General features: G+C 42.9%; 1 protein-coding gene across 3 annotated transcripts in view; it reads right to left on the bottom strand.

The window, feature by feature from the left end:
• ABHD2 (abhydrolase domain containing 2) overlaps positions 1–16,672 on the bottom strand; it is an 81,758-nt gene that overhangs the window by 5,325 nt on the left and 59,761 nt on the right. For 2 of the 3 annotated variants that reach the window (XR_003852323.1, XR_003852322.1), the window contains exons 8-11: positions 8,576–8,686; positions 6,710–6,779; positions 5,892–5,976; positions 3,717–4,047 (exon numbers count right to left, since the gene is read on the bottom strand). Coding sequence is in view for 1 of the 3 variants with exons in the window: in XM_029574445.1 (XP_029430305.1) it covers positions 3,836–4,047; positions 5,892–5,976; positions 6,710–6,779; positions 8,576–8,686 (478 nt within the window). In the remaining 2 variants the exon portion in view is untranslated. Of the gene's footprint in view, positions 1–2,750; positions 4,048–5,891; positions 5,977–6,709; positions 6,780–8,575; positions 8,687–16,672 lie in introns of those variants that run through there. The other variant, XM_029574445.1, reaches the window with a different exon arrangement.

Genomic DNA, 16,672 nt, shown 5'->3' on the forward strand with positions numbered 1-16,672 from the left:
GGGCACTCTGCCACGCTATTACTTCTGCAATGCGAATTTTGTGGTGCAATGTTTTGAGTTTAACTCTCGGTCCAATTATTGTTGCTTTTTTTTTTTTTCTCTAAAGTTCCAAAATAAGAGAGTGGAGCCATATTAGTCTATGGAAATGCATAAATGTCCCCCCTAATAATGGTCAAAGAATTATACATTTCTCAATGTCAGGTGTGGAGTGGCAGTGCCAAGTTCTGAGACTCATGTGGCCCCTGAAGCAGGCACTAGCAGGGCTGGGCTGTTACTTGCTGCATCAGGCTGCTTCCTGCAATGCCCAACGCCGTCTCCATCTTCGCTGGATTTTAAAACTACATGTTCCATTTTCTATGCTCAGTGCTCACATATTGGATATTCAGTTTGGCCCATGCCTTGCTCCCTTTATGCAATAAAAACAATTCAAAAAAGAAATACCTGAATAAAAAAAGAGAATAGGACCGGTTGGTATTTGATTAAAACTTGTGCCCAGTAAGTCGTAACTGTTACTTTATATCTGATACTCTGCGAGATTTAGCACGTTTCTACGATGCCATTATTAGGGGACATTTCCATATGTTGATATGGCCACATTCTCTTATTTTGGGACTTTGACTCTTTGGCTTCTTCTTTTACTAGTTTATTTTAAGCCATTCTTTGAGGTTTATGCAAATAAGATACAATGACTTATATCCATATGTTTATGGCCACGTGCAGATCTACCATCGTATTTTATAAAATATGCGTATCTCAATCCTGTGACATATGTGGGTATGGATGCTTATGTGCAGATCACGCAGTGCAATGGAAGAGTGTTTCAATGCACTGAACATGGGCACTTTTCCTATGTTAAAAATATATGTGGGTATGTTTTATGCGTGAAAATAAAGTCGGACTTACTTGCGTGAAGCTCAATTTCCGTGCAGAAATCAGCGTATTTTTTAGAACACGGGCACATAACTGAAATGACCAGTTTGCCGATTACTCCACCAGCGCGCCCAGTCCTTCTCCAGGTCATCGACACCCTCCTGAACAGTCCTTATTTTTATTTATTTATTTTGGCGTTTTGAACTCCCCCCCCCGCCCCAGTTCCTCCAGACCTCCCACCCAGCCAATCACACACTATAAACAAGACTATCAGTTATGCAAGATAATTAGCAGTTGTAAAATTATGCAAATTGCCAAATGTTCACACGTTTCTTTTAAAATAGCAACTTACGCATGGTACTGTTGGCTCTGCCTCACCAACACCCTTAGACCACCCTTTTTTCCGTCTGTGTATATGTGCACGGAAAATGTAAGGTATGCACCTTGTTTTGACTTTTACACAATAGCGATTATATGAGTACAGGCTATTTATGTGCATATATGCTCATTTTTATGCACATAACTCTTTAAAAATTCACACCATGTGTTCAGGAGAAATCAGTAACCTGCAAAGCACTGAATTTGTCAGCAAGTTTAAGGATTTCTAAAACGACAAAACAAAACACTCTTGCTGTGAATCTATGTTTTGCATTTCACTTAAAAAAGTAACACTTAATACACACACTTCTACATGGTAAATATGAATTTGTATAAAAGGTTTTTAACCTTGTATAATAAAAAAAAAAAAGCTTGGTAAGTCCACAACGTATCACAGTTTTCAGCAAAAATGATCTGGAAGCAATATTTAATCTTTTTCTACTGCTTCCATCACTCGTGTGTACGCAGTAAATTCACCAGTGAATTACACAGCTTCCTATGGTGTACAGACTGACAGGGCTAAGCAGATAGACCCTGAAACAAGTTCCCAACTGTCCTCATCCTTGCTCGACAATCTAAGGAGGGCTTGATGTACGAACAGAAGGATCTGACAGATGGTCGGCTGCTTTGCCATTTGAAGACAACCACCCAAAGTTTCTAGTGCTTGCAACAATGTACATTTCCCACAGTTCAAGACAACAGGCCCATACTTACAGGCCTAAGGCAAACGGAAGAAGTTCCATATTTCCTGATATGGTCAAAATGCACCGTTGCTACAGTAGGTTCATTATTGCTTTGTTAATTAACAGAAAATTTCAAGCTAATGAGAATGTGCAGAGGAGCCTATTAGTGCCACAGGAATTTTTGTCTGCAGAAATGTTATTAGACTCTAGCAGTGGACATCTAATTAAAGTGTCTAAAATGCAAATCAAGGCTAAACTCAATAAAGTGCTGACTGGAGGGGACAGTGCTTGAGAAGAAAAGAGAATGACACACTAACCATGCAGAAAGTATGAAATAACTGGCCACAACTATACGACTGGAATGAAACAAAAAAGACAAGCCGCATTTGACCACCATGTTTGGAAGTTTTGCTTTCTAAGGGTTTGGGGTTTTTTTGGGTTTTTTTTAAGTGATGAGCATCTCACTTGTCATTGAAGAGTCAAAAAATGAGCTTGCCACTTAACCTTAAATACTAATCACCAAAACAGGTCAATATTAAAAATGTGGAAGTCAATGTTCAAAGTCAAGAAAGAAAGCTGCACATGAAATTCCGTGTTCCTACGTTTTCAGAGAGGGGGATTAAATAAAAGGAAATAAGGCCAGTGCATGATTATACTCACAAGGACACATGTCACACCACCTGCCTGGGTGCTTTGCACCTCAAGGCATGAAAATGCTTTCCCTTCAAAAAGCTGCTACGGGTACAAGGCACTCCCAAGACTTTATGCCAACCTTGTTTGAGCAGGTGAAACGTCCGTGCGCTCAAAATGCGATCTACATGTGTTCTTTTCCAACCCCCCCCCCCCCCCAGACCTTCACGTGATAGATCGAGAACTGTTTCACCACACTAAAGCCCAGGGTTGGTCGTGCATGAGCTTCCACAATTAACCTTTAAGTAAAGTAGAGAAACAACTACAGAATTTTTTTTTTTTTTTTCCTCATCAACTAGAAGACAAACATGTCAGAATGAAAAAACACACACAAGACAAGTGTGGAAATCAAATCTTTACAAAAACAGGGTTCAGGATCACATATGAGCCACTCTTTCAGTCTCCGTATAAAGCTGCATTCACACCGGAAGAAGTGCCCCAAGAATTTACCAGGTCTCAGAATCAAGACCCTCCCAACCCCCAAGTAGGCGGATGTCCCATGCCCTCATTCAAATCTATTCCACCTCATTTTGGCAAAAGTTACTAAACGCAAGGAAGCAACTTTAAACTGACATTTTTTTTACCTCAACTAAATCATGGAATATGCCCTTGTAGGTTCCGAATGTAATGGTATATTAAGAACAGCATTTTCCTTATACCATACATCACTTCCCCCTCTTGGAGGTTATATCCTGTAAATTCACTGTATGCAATTTTAATTTCACAACTGTAAACTACTGGTTTCTTCCAGAGATTGATTTAGGGTTTCTCTGGCTCACCATTCCATGTCCAAGCTCCACCCAAACAATTTCAGCTATTTAATGCGATATATCTTACTGAAGTTTCTAAAGGGAAAATAAAATGTAATCAATTAATGGTAAATGCCAGTACAACTGAAATGTTTAAGATACGCACTTTGTTTTGCTCGATTTTAATGCACAAACCAGGCAGATGATAAATATCCCATGGATTTGTAACCATCTATGAGAAAGAGGTGAAGGAGAGGCCCCCCAAAGAAAAAAAACAAACAATCAACAGTGGCCTAGCGCAGCAACAAGCCAAAAGGAAGAAACCCGCTTTTATAATGTTGCTCACAGTGCACACATGGCCTCTTCTCTTGTGGTTGTACTGTACAAGGTGGTGGTCAAAATACCAGATCAAGAATACACGAAGCCTGAAATGAGGAGTGAGACACCGAAGACCGTCCAGGGAGGCTAATTCTGCAGCGCAGTCACTCGTTCAGCCTCCGCCTGTTCCGCCTCGGTGCACTGAGATTTGTTTCTCTCCCACTGGCAAATGGCATTGGCGTACTGCACGATGAGCTTATCCATCCAGGTTAGAGGCTCCGGGAAAAGCACAGATCCTTCAAAGAAACCCAGGTGACCCCCGTGAAGCGGCAGCACCACCATAACATTCTCCTTTGCTCCTGTAAGATCAAGAGAGGAAAGATTAGAATTCAAAGGGCTTAGGTGCAGCCCTACGGCTCCCAAATCCACTCTACAGCCAATTAGGGAGCTTTCTAGTTTTGTGTCCACACAGCCAAGCTTGCTTTCGAGCGAGGTATGGCTTTTACCCTGCTGCACCTGCAGCCGCTCACACAGGTGTTAGCTGAGTTTCTGTGCGAGAAGTAAATCAAAAGCAGCACAGAGGAGGCAGCCATGGGCATGCCAGCTGTTCTGAGAGGGAACACAGAAGGCCTGTCCAAAAGCACTCATCCGTGTTCACGTTAATTAACAGATGTGTAACTTAAATAACAACTTGATTTGTATCTCTTTCAATTATTGTCTTATGCATCTTATCTACATGTGTGGTCTGAACTGCATGGCTGCTCTTGTTTCTTGTTAACATGTGAAAAATAACCCATTCTGGATTATGGGTGTGATTTTAGATTGAGGATCTCAATTTTGTAACTCTTTAGGAATATAAAGAATTATTATTTAAAAAAAAGCAGATTAACTATCAAGTAACGTGGATTTTAAATGGTCCATGTTCACCTACTGACCAGCCGGATAAATGTATCTGTCAGTTTAGCCGGGATATTCAGTGGCATGGGTGTACCAGTGAATATACTTAGCTATCTTACAGTTATAGCTAGATAAGCTTGTCTGGCTAACTTTAGTACTGCTCTTTGTTATAATAATGAATCGCTAATTTGTATGTGTATTATATTAATTGTTTGTTCTCTACTGAGAACTCTGGATTATTGAACTATAAATGGTCTTTAAATAAATATATATATATAAATGTCCTGAAATTATCTGGTTATGTTAGCCGGTTAATGCCACAAATTAGTGTTACTTAGCTAACTTAACTGGATAATGCTGCTCTTCCCCAGGATGCCTCCAGATCACCCGACATAGCCAGGTATGGGATCAGCCGGTTAAAACCTTATCCGGCCACGTCAAGGGCAGTCAAAAGGGATTTCCAGACCCCAGGGTCTGTCTGGCTATGTGCTGAGTTTAGACCTCTACAAGTTTTCACGATCAATCAAAATCCCGTAATTGCACTGGTCTGAAAGCTTATTTGTCGCACTGTCTTGACAAAGGGATCACAAGCTCACTTCGAGGGGTTCCTAGTTTTCAATCTGCACATCCCCCCCCCAAGCCCGAAACTACAGGATGAGATCGTGGAAAAGTGACTTAGAATGAACTACAGTGAATGCTTTCCTAATTCTATATCCTTCAATGCTGCTCATTTTGGGCATAATCTTACAAGCAGCTGATTAATTGGCGGGATGCTGTATGCTGTACGCATGTCCCCTGTGAAAGTTATCCTGGCAAAACTCTGCACACCCAAATTATACCTGCTGCTTGGTACGCGCCGTTTAGCCAAGAGAATTAGCACACATATTACTTAAAATAAAAAAGAATGCTTGCAAGTCCCAGTCCTTCCCAGATCCCCCCAAAAAATACCTCTCCCCTATGCTCGTAAAAACGCGTGCATGATTGTAATTTCATGCACGTGTCGGTCTCGCAGTTTTCTAAAGAGTCGTTTCTGCAGGCAAAGTGCTTTCTTGGCAAGAGTCCCTTTCAAAATGATCTTCCCTAGCTCCGGTCTGTGAGCATTAGAAAGACCTTCACATCTGAGCAGTAACGCAAAAACTGCCTTTGCTACGGTAATCACTTGCTCCAAATGAACTAAAAAAGAAAGACAAAATTCGCAGCGCTTTACAACATCCATGAAGCGCGACTGTGACCTCAGGGCGGGTGGAGTTTTGGAGCGGCAATCAATTTCCCCAAGGGGAAAAGCAGTCCACGGTGACCCACAAACCTGAAAGGCTCTTTGGAATGGAGAGCAAACTGTCGTGCACCAGAGGATCGTCAACAGCATTAACCAGCATGAGCGGAACGTAGATCTTCAGCATGCCCGAAACAGAGAGAAACCAGGGAAGAAAAACAGATCATTAAAGAAGCTCAGATTCTCTGCTCCCAACTGATCACAATTGTATTCTAGTCTGCATTTAGAAGATGTATTTTATTTTTTCTTGTAGCAGCCTGGCGAGCATACAGTGCTTTTGTCCCTGCTGGAGAGGAGCCAGTGGAAATGTAGCGATACCTCTATGCAAGACCAGTTTATAGTTAGGGCTTCCAACTAGTGGTTAACGCAGATAAATCCCCAATAACTCCCGCCATCCCCCAATTGATGTGAAAACTGGCATTTTTAGTTTCCAGCAATAAAACACAATTTCACAACCTTCTCCAACTCAAGGCTGCTGTGGCTGATCATGTAAAGCTGCGCAGTGCACACGAAAACTTCTATTACTGTGAGAACAGCTCTGGAGTACGGGAACAGCGTGGGCTGAGATTCACTGTGAGCAACGTGCTTTAGCGCTGACAGCAGCCCCAACCTTCACGCTGGAAGAGGAGCGGCCGGGAGCAAATGGCACAAGCAGGCCCTGAAAATCAGCAGATAGATATGTAGGGAGCCAGCCAGCAAAGGAAGGGGGAAGGGCTGCAGGAAAGGAGATGGAGGGGTGAGAGTTTGGTGCTGTTGAGGGGGAAGGGTCTGTCCTGTGGAATTAGAGATGTTATCCTCCAAATAGCTGTTTACAATAGCTGTAAAAGTGCATCTTAATTAAAACAACTCACATTGTGTAAATAGTGCATGCAGCTCTCCTTCTCATAGTACTCCTTCAGTGACTTGTAGCCATGGAACTTTCTGGTGTACAAAAAAAGAAAAAACGATATCATTATTAACCCCAAGTTATATAAATGTATGCCTCATTTACCTACAAGGGGCAGACTTACATCTGTTACATGCACTGTGTCCCAGAGGTTAGCAATAAACACATGTGAGCAGCTTTTTTTGGTTTAGAGTAGTCGAGATGCATTGACCACTGGAGTGGCAGCAGGAGCGATTATAAAATACATTCTGTTGAGATGTATTGACCTGTGATTTACGTCTGCCACGCATCGGCTACGTGGCATTTCCTTCGTACGTGTGTGCTGCTTACTCCGCCACCACCGCGTGCTAAATCATAAAATGTTGCATCCTTCATTGTGAAATTCTTTAATGCTTCAAGCCCTCCTGGGAGCAGCCAAGTGTGTGACAGTGTCACAAAATGACCTCAGATTTGTTGATACTTGGCACATGTCATTGTAGTTTGTGTCTGAATTGTTTGCAAATTATGGATGTCTTGAAGGCTTGCGGGTTATTTATTTATTTTTATTTTAATAGCATGTATGAACCGCTTTACAGATATTAACTATGGCCCAAAGTTTAAAAATGTCCTTAAATAAAACAAATATAATGTACAGCAACCAGAAGGTGCGGTTTCCTGTTAAGGCACTTCAAGGAGCTTTGGCATCATCTCCTCATGATGATTTTCCTCAAACAGGCAGGGTACAAATAAACAGGTATCATCCACACTGCTCCCAAGTGCTGTCCTCTGACCCCTGTGGCGCCTATAAGGAAACCACAATGGAAGAACCCAGCTCCCAGTCAGGACCCACAGACAACTGCAGTGCTCTTGGGATAGGGAACATGCCCCAGAGTAACACATTCAAAAAAAGAGTCCTTCATCCTTTCCAGCATGCACAGCTTTGCATTTTAACATCATACATCTTCAGGGACTTTTGCAGTGGTGGGGGGACTGATGTCCCTTATGAAATTGTTCCCTTCGGAACATCCACAGGCATAGCACGTGAGGTTCTTCACGGCCTTCTCACACAAACATCACAAGCCATTCGCCTTCCATCCATAAGACGACTCTCAGTATGCATCCTGCCATCTTAAGTCCCGTCCTCTGGCACGTTAACACTCCCAATAAGCATTTATAAAATCAGGATCCCACAGTACAAACGTGGAGCCAAAGCTAAACACAGTTTAGCATTATTGCTCAAAATAGCAAACACATGAAATGCCATAAAGTCTGCATTTATTTAAAAAGCTGTAAATTGTCTTCCAAATATTCCTCTGCAGTCAGTAGGTTATTTCATTGAGGACGTGAGGTTCTAATAATAGCCTGGCCCAAAAAAATGCTTTCTGAGTTCATGAATGAGTCAAACAAATAAATAGCTATAAAAAACTGAGAAGTCTATAGAACTTTCAACCATTTGAAAAAAAAAAAAAAATTCACACTGCAAAATTACATGATCAGACTCAGTTTTGTGGGGTCAGCTGTCCAACTGGATGGCAGAAAAATCTATTTATTTAACTAATTTATATTCTGTCTTTAGGCACTTCAAAGCTGATTACATTCAGGCACTGTAGGATTTTATCCCAATAAGGCATAAATAATTCCAGTTAAGAATTAGAGTCAAATATCAACATCAGTAAGATGCATTATTGTTTAGAAGCCAAAATCCTTACAATCTGATGGTTAGAACAGAAGTTTCACAGTATTGAGAACCTAGGAAAGTCTCACATAAGAGAATTCTACAGTGTTAAAGAGCAGAGGCGCTCTGGGGGAGAATCGAGAAACTGGGGATACTTCTGAGCTTCCAACTTTCTACCTCATGATGTTGTCATCAATCTGCGTGAGGCATGTTGCCGTGTAGAGGCGGTTCATATCCGTGTCATCAAGGCCTTGGGCTCGATTACTGTTCTTTCCGAAGAGGACATGCCTAAATGATCACAAGAAAGGGAAAAAGATAATCAAAACAAATCTAATCATCTTCATTATCATCCCAAAGAGAAGAACCAAAATTTGTGGCAAACAGGAGATGGCCACAGCTAGAGAACATGAAACAGATAGGCTGGTCTTTTAAATGACCTAGGACCTAATTGTATGCTATCCTGCATGTAAGTAAACAGAGAACTTTACATTACTTGCTGTGATAAAGCAGAGTTGCTTACCTGTAACAAGTGTTCTCTGAGGACAGCAGAATGTCTGTCCTCTCACATGGGTGACATCATCGGATAGAGCCCGGCACGGAACTTTGATCTCAAGGATTCTAGAGCTTTCAAACCTACTCTACTGAGCATGTGCAGCTGTAGTTATCACACTGCCCCCTAGGCAGAGTCCCTCAGTCCATGATATAGCTTAATACATGAAGAACCAAATCACAGGGGAGGTGGATGGGTTTCTTTTGGACTGACATTCTGCTGTGCTCGGAGAATACCTGTTACAGTGAGACAAGGTATATGGTCAAATGATCACACCTGTTATCCCCCAACGTCCACAGGTCCAAGGCTCCAGTTCGGCGATGGACCTCCAAGGGATAGATCCCCAAAGACTTCCCCATGAAGGGGATTCAAATGTAAGCTATCATGGGAGTGTTCAAAAGACATACTCCTCTTTTGCGACAAGGGAAGACTCCTGACACTACCTTCCTGTCATCCATGCCCAGAGTGGTTCAACCAGGAACGTAATCTTAGGTCAGACTTGGGGCTGCAGTGCATAACCTGTTGTGGTTGCCATGAAGGAAACATACACACAAGTACACTAGAGAGCAACTGGAAGAATAGCTTCATCTGCTTTAAAAGCACGGTGACGAGTACTCCTGCAGTGGTACCCTGTCCTGCAGACGGTGGTGCACATACGCATCCCATCACTGCGCTTGTGGGTAGAATCCCACAGCATAGCAAGGACCAAGAACCACCCGTTAGAAATCAGTGGCTGCACACTGCCAAAATGCAATCAAAGAGTGTTACTGGGTAATACATTTAAATCTATTAAGAGAAAATATTTTTTTTACTCAACCCATAAATAAGTTCTGGAATTCGTTGTCAGAGGATGTGGTGAAAGCTATTAGTATAGCTGGGTTTAGAAAAGGTTTGGACAAGTTCCTGGAGGAAAAGTTAATTAACAATTATTAAGGTAGAGTTACAGAAATCCACTGCTTATTCTTGAGATAAGCAGCTTGGAATCTCTCTACCCCTTGGGATCCTGCAGGTACTCGTGACCTGGCTTGGCCACTGCTGGAAATAGGATACTGGGCTTGATGGACCCTTGGTCTGACCCAATATGGCAAGCCTTATGTTCTTATGTAAAGAGTGAGTAATGGCACTCTCCTCACTAGTGTCCCATAGTACCCTAAGGTGTGAAAGATGAGGAAGCTGATAACTTGCTGCAACAATGGTGGTGTCGCTATCTCCGGCATGGCTCACGAGAGAGAGAATGCTGCCGGCCAGTCCCTGAGGCGCTTGGAGGAGGAGACAACCCCCGCCATACCCAACCACACATTATGCACTCTGCTGTCGCACTAACCCCTAATGGAGTCAGCATGTACAGTCCCCTCCGCCACTGGGGCTCAGACTATAGTGGTCCATGGTGGTGGGCGGCATTCTGTGGTCTCACCCTCATGGACCCACAATACCCGATCACACTCCAAGAGGCTGATAACAACCTTTGAAATAGTGTCATGAATGGCTCACCACCTTATCAGTCATTTAACGACATTAGGGAAACCCATGGTGACCAATGGTGCTCTGCGGTGGTGTCCTGCATCATCCAACCATGTCCACTGGTGTACACGATGGCACAGCAACTGTAATGCCAATAGTGCTCTCAATGATCACCAGGCAATGGATCACATCTATGGCACAAAATGACGATGTACCCAAGGCTTCGACAGCACTTGACCATGCCACAGGCGCTCAGCATGTTCGACGACATACAGCGCCATCAATGATGCCTCAGGTGCCTATTGACATTGACAGTCCAGCAGCACCCATACTGACCATGGTGCCCAAAGGGCACCCACATCCCTGTGGTCAACAGCTTCAAGGGCAACCAAGGTGCTCAATGGTGATCCTGGTGACCCCGGTGACAATGATGCTCAACATAGTCAAGAGTGGCCATGAATGGCGTTGCTGGCAACACACCCGATGGCCTCCATAACACTCAATAGTAGACTGAGCTCCTGAAGTGATCCTGATTTCGGCCCGTCAGTCCAAGACCCTTGATGACACTAGAAGTTGATGCTGCTACTCTGCTGCACCGAGAATACATGGCACTTGATGCCACTTGGGTTGATGGCCATTTTTCTGCTGCAACAAAAATCCATGGCGCTCAATGGTGTCTAAGACGCACACCAATGCTGATGGCGTGGAAAGGCTCTAGCCTGTAGCCAGGGCCCTCAATTGTATGTATGGCACTTACAGTCTATGGCCGTTAAGGCAACGAGGGCAGCCACAGCACCTCAATGGCATCGAGGGTGACCATGATGCTCAATGCAGTCCTGGTCCCTGACGTGATCCTGACATTGACGTATCAGACCAAAAGGTACATGGAATGGATGTGCATGGGCAACCAATACCAGGCATGGCACACCAAAGGTGCAGCAGCAATGCTGCCTACCCAGGCTCCTGCTCGCCCTCTCTCACAGGAGACTGCACTGCATCACTGGCAAGCAGGAGGAGAGGCTATGTCGTCCAGGACTCCTGCCCGTGAAGACTAGTTCCTTAGCATGTGGAGAGGATGATCTCTCTCACACACACACACGTGAACTGTGTGGTCCTCGATCCTTTCACTGTCTGAGCCTCCATCAATATCGATCGATTGGTGAAATGACATGGAACTCCTGCCCGGGTAAAATTCAGGTGAGTCCCCAGCTCAGTGGCCTACACGAATCATATATGGACTGCATTCTGTCAGTCCTGCCAGCACCAGACAAAGGCACAAAAACAGACACAGAAACTAAACTGCAAGTGCAGTATTTATTTACTAAGGAATGAAATTAGACTCTGCGAGACTGCACAGTAACTAAGGCCTGCCATGTGGCTAGCAGAGAGCTGAAAGGAAAGGAAAAGAAAAAGAAAAAGAAAACTATCGCAAGATAAAAGAAAGAGAAAAACAGCTGCAGCTCCAGAAAAAAATCAGAACAAAAACTGTAAGGAGAGAACAAAGCTGAATACCATGACTACACAGCTCTGTGGAAAAAAAAAAAGAGAGTCTGAGGGACTCTGCCTAGGGGGCAGGGTGATAACTACAGCTGCACATGCTCAGTAGAACCTTTGAGATCAAAAGTTCTGTGCCGGGTTCCATCCGATGATGTCACCCATGTGTGAGGATGGACAGGCATGGAAACAAAGAATCCCAACCATATAATCTATCACACGGAGTCCCACAAGGGTCCGCCCTCTTTAATATACACATTCTTCCTCTCTGTCACCTTCTTTCCGAGCTCGGCCTCACGTATTTCATATATGCGGATGATGTGCAAATCATCATCCCCATTACCGACTCCCTACATAATGCCCTTAAAACCTGGGACTCTGCCCTCGCAGCCATTAGTGCACGCCTTACGAACATTAACCTTGCTATCAACTCTGACAAAACTCAAATCATGCTTATCTCCCCCCAGAGAAGCAATATTATTGACACTTTGTCCCCTACCCAATTCCCTGCAATCACCCTCGCACAAAGTGTAAAAAACCTTGGAGTCACCATGGACAACCAGCTAAATCTTAAAAAACATATTAACAATACAATAAAAGATGGTTATTTTAAATTGCACACTCTAAAAAAGTTAAAACCTCTTCTCTATCAATGTGACTTCCACATGGTTCTTCAATCCCTCATCCTCACAAAAGTAGACCACTGTAACTCCCTCCTTCTTGGCCTCCCTAAAGCGACCATCCTACCATTACAAATGCTGCAGAATGCAGCTGCACGCATACTCACCAACACCCGAAGATCTGAACACATCACTCCTATCCTCAAAGAACTACACTGGCTCCCCATTGCACAACAGATAAAAGACAAAACACTGTCTTTAATACACAAAACCCTACATACCGAAAACATGCACTGGCTCAATAATGCTCTACACTTCCGCAAACATGCCAGACCACCCAGAACACAACACGCTGCTACATTACACACGCCTTCTCACAAAACCACCTTACTCAACTCAACTAGAGAACGCGCCATGTCTATAGCCGGGCCGACAAGCTGGAAAAACATGCCCCCTGACCTCCATCAGGAATCATGCCCAAAAAAGTTTAAACAAAAACTTAAAACATGGCTTTTCTTACAAGCATTTACCTAACGATCCTTCTCCCTCATAATAGCAGTAGATAATTCCCCCTCATACCCCCTGCAGGTTACCATTTATTGGCAATGCCTTAATAATCTACCTCCTAATTTACATAGCTTCAATTTATTGCTCAATTTTGCAACTTATAGTATTATCCTGCAATATTTATTATATATACGCTTTGTCTACCTTTCTATCCATTCTATTCCTTAGATGGCTCAATTTTGCAACATAGAAACATAGAAATGACGGCAGAAGAAGACCAAATGGCCCATCTAGTCTGCCCAGCAAGCTTCACACATATTTTCTCTCATACTTATCTGTTTCTCTTAGCTCTTGGTTCAATTTCCCTTCCACCCCCACCTTTAATGTAGAGAGCAGTGATGGAGCTGCATCCAAGTGAAATATCTAGCTTGATTCGTTAGGGGTAGTAGCCGCCGCAATAAGCAAGCTGCACCCATGCTTATTTGTTTTACCCAGACTATGTTATTAGCCCTTATTGGTTGTTTTTCTTCTCCCCTGCCGTTGAAGCAGGGAGCTATGCTGGATATGCGTGACGTATAAGTCTTCTCCCATGCCGTTGAAGCAGGAGAGCCATGCTGGATGTGCATCAAAGTGAAGTATCAGGCACATTTGGTTTGGGGTAGTAACCGCCGTAACAAGCCAGCTACTCCCCGCTTTGTGAGTGCGAACCCTCTTTTCTTCTCCCCTGCCGTTGAAGCAGAGAGCTCTGCTGGATGTGTGAAGTATCAGTTTTTCTTCTCCCCTGCCGTTGAATCAGAGAACTTTGCTGTATATGCATTGAAAGTGAAGTATCAGGCTTATTTGATTTGGGGTAGTAAACCGCCGTAACAAGCCAGCTACTCCCCTCTTTGTGAGTGCGAATCCTTTTTTCCACATTTCCTCTTGCTGTTGAAGCTTAGAGCGATGTTGGAGTCACCGTAAGCCTGTGTATGTTTATTTAATAAGGGTATTGACTCCAGGCAGTAGCCATCATTCTGGCGAGTCACCCACTCTTCATTGGCAGCCTCTTGACTTTATGGATCCACAGTGTTTATCCCACGCCCCTTTGAAGTCCTTCACAGTTCTGGTCTTCACCACATCCTCCGGAAGGGCATTCCAGGCATCCACCACCCTCTCCGTGAAGAAATACTTCCTGACATTGGTTCTGAATCTTCCTCCCTGGAGCTTCAAATCGTGACCCCTGGTTCTGCTGATTTTTTTCCTTCGGAAAAGGTTTGTCGTTGTCTTTTGATTATTATCCTGCAATATTTATTATATATGCTTTGTCTACCTTTCTATCCATTCTATTCCTTAGATGTTCTTCCTTTCTTCTTTTATCCCCTTCGTGTCTCACATATTCCAAATCCTTCCGCTTATATTCTCAATTTATTTCTCTTTGCACAATATGTAATAGGAGTTATAAGCTTACTAGTTCCTCAACCTCGTAACTTTTTGCAACTTGTATTTTAGCTTATTTTATTTAAAACGTGCTTTGATTTTTAACTTCTTAATCTCTGATTTATCTAGTCTGTACTTCTTTATCCTCTTCAACTGTTCAATTGTTCATGTGTAAAAGCACTGTTGCTAGATGTTACGTTAATTGTAAACCGATGTGATGTTACTAAACGAATGTCGGTATATAAAAGCTACAAATAAATAAGGTTGAGAGGTAATAAAGACAATTTTGCTGTTAAAAAACTTATCTAGCTCATACATGGTCACACAAACACTCAGATTTTAAGCAGCTAAAAAAAAGTTGTCATTGTATATCAAAGTCAATGACTGTAAATACTAACTAGAAACAAGAATAGGGAAAAGCTGAATTTCAAGAGCTTCAGCGGACAGCACGCTATCACTCAACTAAACACTTATTCTAGGGCATTACTTTTCCACTGCAAACAAATGGGTCGATGCTTAGCGTAAAACACTAGTGATTATGCCTGCCTTGGAAAGAGAAACAGACCCGTAGCAGCAAAAGGATTAATGTGCTACAATACAAAGCAATCCTCAAAATTAAAAGAGCAACAACATTTCTCTTGTTGGCTCTCAGTGGGGGTAGCACACACAGTAACCGAAGGACTGAGTTTATTTTGGGGATTTGCCCAACAGCCCAGGAACATAATGTTTGGACAACTGAACTAAAGACTATTTAACATTACAATCCGTTACGTCAGTACTGGCTTATAAATAAAGTCTAGTGAACGGGAAGAGCCAACGTTTGAAACAGACTTTCCCTCCTGGTATTAAGCAGGTTAATGATTTTCAGATCAAGATCAGATATTGAATACATCTCATTTCAGCCAGACAACCCTTAAACAGAGCTCTTATTTTATCATACTGTATGTGAAACTGAATATCGTGTATTTAAATTATCAGATTTGGAATTTGTTTAGAGAAGCACTAAAAAAAAAAAAAAGAAAGTCATCTGTGTTCATGGAGGAAAGCTTGGCTCTATTAACCTGGCTGAAAGCAGAGAGCAGCTAGAAGTCGACCTGGTCTTGAACGGTGCACATGCGTGGCTCAGGACATATTAAAATGATGCCTTCCAATAAGGTTTCAGATGTACAAGTGGGGTTTCGCCCCCATTCCACCTCCTACAGAAATAGGAGGTACAAAGTACACAGGTACTTTTAGGCTCATATACCCTGCAGACAACTTTCAAAAGGGAACTATCGTCATTGTTTCACTTTGCAAATGGTCTAGGAGGGTCCCTGGATTCAACCCACATGCTCTGCAACAACTGAAAACTGCCCCATCATGTCCCTGAATTGATTTGATTTTTTTGGTTTGGTATTTTCTGAAATCACCATCCTATGTCATCTCCAACATCCGTAATGGGGTGTAGGGATGAGCATTTGTTTGACCTGACAATGTCAACGACATTGACCATGTTGTTTCCTGCATTTTCTAAACAAAACGATAGAAGAAAAACATGAAATTCAAGTTTTATTTATCATTTTTAGTGTGCACCATTCAGAAACAGTGCATACTCTTTCTGAAATGTAAAAAAAATGAAGGAAAAAAAAAAAAAGGGAAAACTAACGACAACAAAATCGAACCCCAAACATGACGTGACATTTTTTGGCCTATATACTCCTAATGGGGAGTCTGTCTTGCGTCTGATAAATGAAATGTTTCAGGAAATACTATTTCCCATGTGACAATACGCGAGATCATGCGGAACTCGTGTCACAGGAGGAACTGCCCCAAATCACTACATTTTAACATACCACAAGTTAACTAAAAAACCCTTAAAGGTGAATTTTAAACGCCCAACGTGCACATTAGGGGATGAGCAAGCATGTCAGGCTCACGCACACCGAGAAGATTTGAAAAGCCGCCCAGAAACGCGCGTAAATGCCACTGCGCACACATCTCAGAACTTCTCAGAAAGGGGAGGGGCGTGGGCGGTACATTTGCACATAAATACTCATGCGATCCAACGTGTGCTGAGGTCCCCTGCCACGTAATTTTACTTCTGTTATGGAGGGAATGCAAGTTTAAAAAAACAACAAGCCACCTCTGAGAGGTGAACAGGGTCTGGGGTAACTGGGGAGTGTACAGGCTATCAAACCAGGGGGAGCTGAAGAACCTGTTAACTGGGCAAACTGGGGAACTGGTAAA

This window comes from Rhinatrema bivittatum, chromosome 13 (assembly GCF_901001135.1).
Source record: "Rhinatrema bivittatum chromosome 13, aRhiBiv1.1, whole genome shotgun sequence".
In the NCBI taxonomy this organism is placed as follows: domain Eukaryota; kingdom Metazoa; phylum Chordata; class Amphibia; order Gymnophiona; family Rhinatrematidae; genus Rhinatrema; species Rhinatrema bivittatum.